Raw genomic sequence first — 8,215 nt, 5'->3', positions numbered from 1 at the left:
AGGACTCATAAAAAAATCAATAATTATCAATATGGACCGATATGAAACAATGATATCATGATACAGTTTTCAGCCATATTGCCCATCCATATGTGTGATGCGTAGTTAAATATAGTTGCATATATATATATATATATATATATATATATATATATATATATATATATATATATAGTTGTAGTTGTGTTCATTTACAAAAGAATGCACTGTAAATTAACAGGGAACTTCAAAACTTTAAAACATTGTTCAAAGCTACAATGAAAAAGTTTTAAACTGATGGTTAAGTATGTAACTGTAGTGAAAATTAGGTATAGTGAAAAAACACTAATGTATTGTAACATATTGTAATAATATACAGTAAGCTAAGAAAGATGTGATGGAAGTTTACTGGCTAAAGGTTTGTATTGTCAATACAAACCAGTGCCATATTCCTGCTGAGGTAGGGTACAAACAAATTGTGAGCTAAAAACACAGAAGAACATGAACAGACGATCAGAAAACAATTTACCTTGGACTTTAATAAAAATAGTTTTCTGATAGATGCTTGTAAATCTGTGTAAATGTGTCTACAATTTTACAGCAGATATGACCATTCAATTTCTGTTTTTTATTTTTATGTATGATTGTAAGACTCATGATACTTGAAAGAATGAGATTATATACAGACTGTGTGTGTGTGTGCGTCACACGCAGAAAGGAGATTTGCACCTTGTATGAAAAAGTGGGTGGCTCTTAAAAGAGCCTTTGTGTTGATAAAGACGGCGGTAAGGCGCTTTACTTGGAGCTGGTGTACTTGGTGACGGCCTTTGTGCCCTCAGACACGGCGTGCTTGGCCAACTCTCCGGGAAGCAACAGACGCACGGCAGTCTGGATCTCCCTAGAGGTGATGGTGGAGCGCTTGTTGTAGTGAGCCAGACGAGAAGACTCACCGGCGATGCGCTCGAAGATGTCGTTGACGAACGAGTTCATGATGCCCATGGCCTTAGAGGAGATCCCGGTATCAGGGTGCACCTGCTTCAGGACTTTGTACACGTAGATGGCGTAACTCTCCTTCCTGGTCTTTCTGCGCTTCTTGCCGCCTTTCCCTGCCGTCTTGGTCACGGCTTTCTTGGATCCCTTCTTGGGTGCGGTCTTAGCTGGTTCAGGCATGGTATTGCTGCTCGAGTGAACTGCGAGAGTATGCATAACACTCGCCTAGCACCTGCTCTATTTACAGTCTGACATTGTAATTAGGCACAAGAGAGGAAACGTGTGTTATTGGTCATAATCCCAACTATCCTGACGAGGAGCGCCTCCTCCCGCTCCTCCTACACACTTACTCCTCCCCACTGTCCCCTCCGTGCTTTGTTCCCCTTCCGCCGTTTTACACTCAACTTTGTGCTTTATGACCAAAAAAAAAAAAAAAAAATCCTGTTTCTACCACCAAACTTTACACGCGTTTCATATACACACACACACACACACACACACACACACACACACACACACACACACACACAATGTAAAATAAAAAGACAGAGACGTATATAAATCAATGAACTTATAATATTGTAGTAAAGAGCATCTAGAATATAAATATACTGTATATCAGATATTGCTTTTTGCGGCTTCTGACATCATTTGCATCATACACACACAAGATGAAAAAAAAGAGAATTACAGAGACGTATATAAATCAATGAATTTATAATATTGTACTAAAAAGCATCTATTACATTGACATATGATGGATATTGCTTTATACGGCTTTTGACGTCATTTGCGTCCACACACACGCGCGGTAAAGCAGGAAAATGTCTTTGTGGATATTTGGGTGGCTCTTAAAAGAGCCGTTGTGTTGACGTGGTTCGGTTTTGAACGTTTATCCGCCGAAGCCGTACAGAGTGCGTCCCTGGCGTTTCAGAGCGTACACCACATCCATGGCGGTGACAGTCTTTCTTTTGGCATGCTCGGTGTAGGTGACGGCGTCGCGGATGACGTTCTCCAAGAAGACCTTCAGCACACCGCGAGTCTCTTCATAAATCAGGCCAGAAATACGCTTAACACCGCCACGGCGAGCCAGACGGCGAATAGCCGGCTTAGTGATTCCCTGGATGTTATCGCGAAGGACCTTACGATGACGCTTTGCGCCACCTTTACCGAGTCCCTTACCGCCTTTACCTCTACCAGACATGATGCTGCTCTATCGAAGTGAAGCCGCTCAATAAAATACAGTACACAGAGGCCAAATATTTATCCTCCATCTCCTGGACCCAGTTGAGAACAGGCAAGGAGGCGGGTCTAAGACCAGCGCTCACACAATAGAAGCCGTTCAAAAAACAAAGAGAAAGCCACAGCTTTTAACTTACTAGTGTATTTTTCTGCTGCAACCTCTCTGTACACACAAGGATCATCATCGTCGTCATTATTATTATTAGAGTTGTTCTAAGTCTTAGAAGTAGAAGTAGTAGTAGTAGTAGTAGTAGTAGTAGTAGTAGTATTTAACCCAAGGTTTACAAAGTGAGTATTTCATTAAAAATATACAGACCACCACCCAGCAATGTATGGAGGTTAGTAACAGCACTCTGTGGTTGTACAACATTAACCTGTTTAGATGTAAAACATCCATTTGAGCACATCTGTGGCTTGAGAACTGTATTCTATACTCCTGGGTGCACTACTTGATAGTAGATTACAAGCAACACAGAAAGGAATGTAAAGACAACATTCAGGAGTCATTTTATCAGCTGTAAAACACAAAATATTACAGAATCTATAAGGTTTATAGTCTAAATGAGCTATATTGTCTCCAACACTAATCTCATTCTAAAACTCAGTGTCATTCACAAGGAAAGCTCATTGAATATAAAATTCAAATATCAAACATGGGTCAAAACAAAACGTCACTGTTCTACTTGAAATATTTAGTCGACACCGTCTAGACACAGGCCTCACTGTAAATGGGATAATGTGAACATGTTAGATTACATGTATATAAGTAGACTCTGTTTGTTATAGATAAACAAGACAACAGCTGAACAACAGAGTCTGATACACTGTACACTCTATTGTACTAAAAGCAGAGCAATGAAGTGTGATTGTGATAGTTGTGTGTGACTGCCAGAATCTGGAAATCAAAATATAAACTGGTTACTAATCACTGTGACACACACACACACACACACACACACACACACACACACACACACACACACACACACACAGTTAAGTCCATATATATTTGGACACATGCAAAACTTTCATACGTTTGGCTATGTATGCCACAGAATAAATTGAAAATGAAAAAAAAAAAAAAAGATTCATTTGAAGAGCAGATGTTCAGCTTTAATTCAAGGGGTTGAACAAAATTATCAAGTAAAAGGTTCAGGAACTGCAACCATTTTTATGCACAGTCTCCACATTTTCAGGGGCTCAAATGTAATTGGACAAATGAATATAATCATAAATGAAATGTTGATTTTTAATATTTTGTTGAAAATCCTTTGCAGGCAATGACTGCCTGAAGTCTGGAGCCCATGGACATCACCAGAGACTGGGTTTCCTCCTTTCTGATGCTTTGCCAGGCCTTCACTGCAGCTGTCTTCAGTTAATGATTGTTCATTAGTCTTTCTGCCTTTCTGCTCCTTTGAATGGATGATGTAGGTTCACAGCAAGAGATTCCAAGTGAAAATACCACACTTAGAATCAACTCCAGACCTGTTACCTGCTTAATTGATGAAGAAATAATGAAGGAATAGCCTACACTGGTACATGAAACAACTTTTTATTCAACTGTCCAATTACTTTTGGTCCCTTGAAAAAGGGCACTAGCTACACTAAAGAGCTGTAATTCCTAAACCCTTCCTCCAACTTGGATTTAAATATCCTCAAATTAAAGCTGAGAGACTTTCAGCACACTATAAATATACAACTATAGCTTGGATATGTTTTGGTAAATAACTAAAAAAAAAAAAAAAACTAAAATTGTGCATGTGTCCAAATATATATGGGCCTAACTGTATATGAAAATTGTACACTACTTCTAAAGATTATTAGTCAAGAACTAAATGTATGGATGCAATTTTGAAATTTAGCCAACAACATATAAGATCAAATAGTATTCATAACAGTGAAGTTTTAATCATGCAATTTATTGCTTTTATATTAGTTTTCTTCTTGTTGTTTTTGCTAGAAGGAGTAGTAGAAGCAATATTGTGCAAAAAATGTGCAAATGTAGCACTGAGTAAAAGGAAAAAACTAATAATAATAATAAACTAATTATATAAAAACTAATAATAATAACAGTAACCTTCAACTTAAAAAAAAAAACAAAAAAAAAAAAAACTACTACTACTTAAAGGAGCAAATTGTAAGATCAAATAGAAGCAAAATTGGCAATCATACATTCATCATAATTCTAGAGCTCCGTACCTGAGGTCATAATTAGCTCATAATAATCAACACTGGTGAATTTTGCTCTCTTTCTTTTTAAACACAAAACAAAGAATAAACACTTTTTTTGTCCATCCTACTATATTTTTATATGTAATTACAAATTAGATATAATAATAATAATAATAATAATAATAATAATAATAATAATAATAATAATAATAATAATAATAATTCAGCCTTCTGTTTCTTTACTCAATAAGGCAATAATCTTATTTTCCCAGCTCAGGTTGGACTCTGCTTCATTAAGTGTTCAGATATTCTAAGAGGACATGACGACTACATGTGGTCTTTGAGTACAGCATCCTCATCATCAATACAACATTGTCAGACTGTATATTTACAATCACACCTTCCAGTGTCACCCACATGAGGATGAGATTCCCTCTTAAGTCCGGTTCCTCTTAAGGTTTCTCCATAAGGGTGTTTTTCCTCTCTACAATCACTTGAGTCACCTCAGGCTTGTTCATTACAAATAAATACAAACGCGTTTAAATACAAGTCTAATACTATCTTTGAGTTTTTGTTTTATAGTAATCTCTAAATAACCAAATATGTTGTGTTCATGTTCTGTAAAGCTGCTTTGAGACAACATCCGTTGCTAAAAGCACTATAGAAGTAAATGTGTATTTATTTACTTTCAATTACTCTTCTTATCCCTGAACACAATATTCCTAACACAGTCTGTACATCATTTCTCTAAAGTAGATTCACATTTACATACATGTGATATTAAAAAAACATATATATAAAAATTTATACACACACACAAAGTGAAGTTTACACAACAAACTGAGCACACAAACAAAAAGAAGTGCTCATTTACCAGAGAGAATGTGGTGGCTCTTAAAAGAGCCTTTGTGTACATTAGACAGAATTGAGATTTAAGCGCGCTCTCCGCGAATACGGCGGGCCAGCTGGATGTCCTTAGGCATGATGGTCACTCTCTTGGCGTGAATGGCGCACAGGTTGGTGTCCTCGAACAGTCCGACCAGGTATGCCTCGCTAGCCTCCTGCAAGGCCATGACGGCCGAACTCTGGAAACGCAAGTCGGTCTTGAAATCCTGAGCGATTTCTCTGACCAGGCGCTGGAAGGGCAGCTTGCGGATAAGCAGCTCAGTAGACTTCTGATAACGGCGGATCTCCCTCAGAGCCACGGTCCCGGGCCTGTAACGGTGAGGCTTCTTCACGCCGCCAGTAGCCGGGGCGCTCTTACGAGCAGCCTTAGTGGCGAGCTGCTTCCTGGGCGCTTTGCCACCAGTGGACTTACGGGCAGTCTGCTTGGTTCTTTCCATAGCGTCGAGCTGTGAACTTCACGGAGGAGAAAGTACAATAAACGGCGCTGGCGAATGCTGTCTTTTTAAGCCCTAACACCGCCCTGTTCTCATTGGGCGGATTGAAAGCACACGTCTGCCATTGGATAGAACGCGTTACGTCACCTGATGACTATTGGACCGTTCTCTGTCACGGACACAGTTCGAAACCCAAACCGCCCGCCCCTATTTTGCTGGCGCTCTCAGTAGCACAGTGCTTTTGTTTTCTGTCAGCAACCTACTGTGTCTTTCTGTCATTTAGAGAGGCTCCATTATTTATTATTATTATTATCAAAATCATCATCATCAAAATCATCATCTGTTATCCGTCTTTAAAACAAGATCAGTTATTATTAGTGTTAGACACTTATTTGGGGGAATTGTCTTTATAAAATTCACACTCACAGTATTAATAAAAAGTAGGATAAAATTGCACTTTGTCATTAAAAGTGGGTGGCTCTTAAAAGAGCCTTTTTGGATGGTGAGAAACGCAGCGCTGAGCGAGTTTACTTGGACTTGACGGCTTTCTCGGTCTTCTTGGGCAGCAGCACGGCCTGAATGTTGGGCAGTACACCTCCCTGAGCGATGGTCACTCCTCCGAGCAGTTTGTTCAGCTCCTCGTCGTTACGCACGGCGAGCTGCAGGTGGCGGGGAATGATACGGGTCTTCTTGTTGTCACGGGCGGCGTTGCCGGCCAACTCGAGGATCTCAGCGGTCAGATACTCGAGCACGGCGGCCAAGTAAACCGGAGCGCCGGCACCGACGCGCTGGGCGTAATTACCTTTACGCAGAAGCCTGTGCACACGGCCCACGGGAAACTGCAGTCCGGCCCTGGATGAACGAGTCTTGGCCTTAGCTCTAGTTTTACCGCCGGTTTTACCTCTTCCGCTCATCTTGTAGCTCAGATACGTTCTAAAAGCAACAACGAAATAACAGCGCTGTCCTTCTAGCACTTTGTCATATAACCATCACGTCATCTCTCTTATTGGCTAAGATCCTTGTGAAGGAAGAACCAATCAGAAACACGCCGTCGAATTCCAGGGTCAGTCCATCATTCTATTGTACGCCACACGCCCCTCCCACTCGCGTGTGTGTGTGTGTGTGAGAGAGAGAGAGAATGAATGAATGAAATTAAAATAAAAAAGACTAAATGCATATCACTGTAGAGAGAAAATATTTTGTAAACTGATTATAATCAGTATCTTGATTATTCACTGGTTATATATCTATAAAGCATATATTAGTATAGAAGAGAGTAAAGACAAATGTACATGGATTTAAAACTGTCCAATTCTCCCTAGTTGTTCATACGTTTATGTGAAGGTGAATGTACAATTCTGTAGCTGCCTAAACACTCGCTACAGAATCCACTAAATTCACCATGACGTCATCATTATGTTTATCATGTTTATCAGAATAGGAAACTACTCTTTAAAAGAAAACATGGGTGGCTCTTAAAAGAGCCGTTTGAGGAGTAAAAAAAAACATAAACAAGTTTACTTCTTCTTGGGAGCCTTTTTGGCCTTCGCTGATTTGGGCTTTACAGCCTTTACCTTCTTGGGGGTCGCCGGCTTTTTGGCCCTCTTAGGGCTCATTGCTGCTTTCTTGGGGGTCGCCGGCTTTTTGGCCTTCTGGGGGCTTTTGGTGGCTTTCTTGACGGCAGCGACGGGCTTCTTTGTCTTCTTGGGAGACTTCTTGGCTGCAGGTTTCTTGGCCGCTACTTTCTTGGGCTTCTTAGCCGCGCTAAAGGAATAAAAAGAATAAACGTTTCCAAAAATTCTTATTAATCTTCAAAATGAGTAGAAATTGTTTTCAAGAATTCATTTCAAATTTTCACCTTCTAACATTCACTTTAAACATTTGAAGTGATGTTTCATATAAGAGCTCGTTCTGAGCTGAGATCTAGTGATTTTTTTTACTCACAGTTCATGTTAAAGTCTGTAATTCACCCGAATTGACAGTTCACTGTTTATCAGTTCATTCATATAAATAAATGGACAAAAGAGAGAAAAGCACCAGTGGGCAGAGAGATGACCCTGATATAGAGCTAAGAGTCCTGGTGCCACACACTGTACTTTTGGTAGTTTAGATTAGGGTATGCAGCTAGTTTTTCTTTGCTGTCAATTTATTTAGCTCAACAACAACAAAAAAAAAAAAGACTACACGAGGCTCTGTTTTTAATTCTGTTCATTTCTTTACACTTTCTATGTTCTCCTACCTTTGTGAGTCTAGCTCCCCTGTCCCTTTGTGTCCTGAGTCCTCATGTTCTGTCTGTAATTTCTTGTCATTTGGATCATTAAAGTAATAAGCTAAAGTAATAAGTAATAGCTGCTTTCCCCCCTCCTGAAATTTCATGATTTTCACCTCTTATATTAATAGATATGACATCAGTATATATAATTAATTGTGTATTAATAAAGTGTCCACTTTCAGTAAATTATACTAATACAAATTCTATGTAATTGAACATG

The 8,215-nt window shown here is 39.4% G+C and overlaps 4 protein-coding genes across 4 annotated transcripts; all 4 read right to left on the bottom strand.

The window, feature by feature from the left end:
* Positions 1 to 724: 724 nt before the first annotated feature.
* On the bottom strand, positions 725 to 1,188 carry LOC113635291 (histone H2B-like). Its single transcript, XM_027134621.2, has one exon. The coding sequence runs from the start codon at positions 1,183 to 1,185 to the stop codon at positions 775 to 777; it is 411 nt and encodes a 136-aa protein (XP_026990422.1). The 5' UTR covers positions 1,186 to 1,188; the 3' UTR covers positions 725 to 774.
* A 481-nt stretch (positions 1,189 to 1,669) lies between these two features.
* On the bottom strand, positions 1,670 to 2,204 carry LOC113635298 (histone H4). Its single transcript, XM_027134628.2, has one exon. It carries the CDS (start codon positions 2,171 to 2,173, stop codon positions 1,862 to 1,864), a length of 312 nt encoding a protein of 103 aa, XP_026990429.1. The 5' UTR covers positions 2,174 to 2,204; the 3' UTR covers positions 1,670 to 1,861.
* Positions 2,205 to 5,268: 3,064 nt separating this feature from the next.
* Positions 5,269 to 6,027, bottom strand: LOC125139549 (histone H3-like). The gene has a single exon (XM_047803896.1). It carries the CDS (start codon positions 5,724 to 5,726, stop codon positions 5,316 to 5,318), a length of 411 nt encoding a protein of 136 aa, XP_047659852.1. The 5' UTR covers positions 5,727 to 6,027; the 3' UTR covers positions 5,269 to 5,315.
* Positions 6,028 to 6,196: 169 nt separating this feature from the next.
* Positions 6,197 to 6,783, bottom strand: LOC125139550 (histone H2A-like). The gene has a single exon (XM_047803898.1). It carries the CDS (start codon positions 6,635 to 6,637, stop codon positions 6,251 to 6,253), a length of 387 nt encoding a protein of 128 aa, XP_047659854.1. The 5' UTR covers positions 6,638 to 6,783; the 3' UTR covers positions 6,197 to 6,250.
* Between the last annotated feature and the right edge of the window lie 1,432 nt (positions 6,784 to 8,215).

The sequence above is a fragment of the Tachysurus fulvidraco genome, chromosome 19 (assembly GCF_022655615.1).
Source record: "Tachysurus fulvidraco isolate hzauxx_2018 chromosome 19, HZAU_PFXX_2.0, whole genome shotgun sequence".
NCBI lineage: Eukaryota > Metazoa > Chordata > Actinopteri > Siluriformes > Bagridae > Tachysurus > Tachysurus fulvidraco.
The sequence above is the reverse complement of the archived record's forward strand: the minus strand, read 5'-3'. Positions and strand labels throughout refer to the sequence as shown.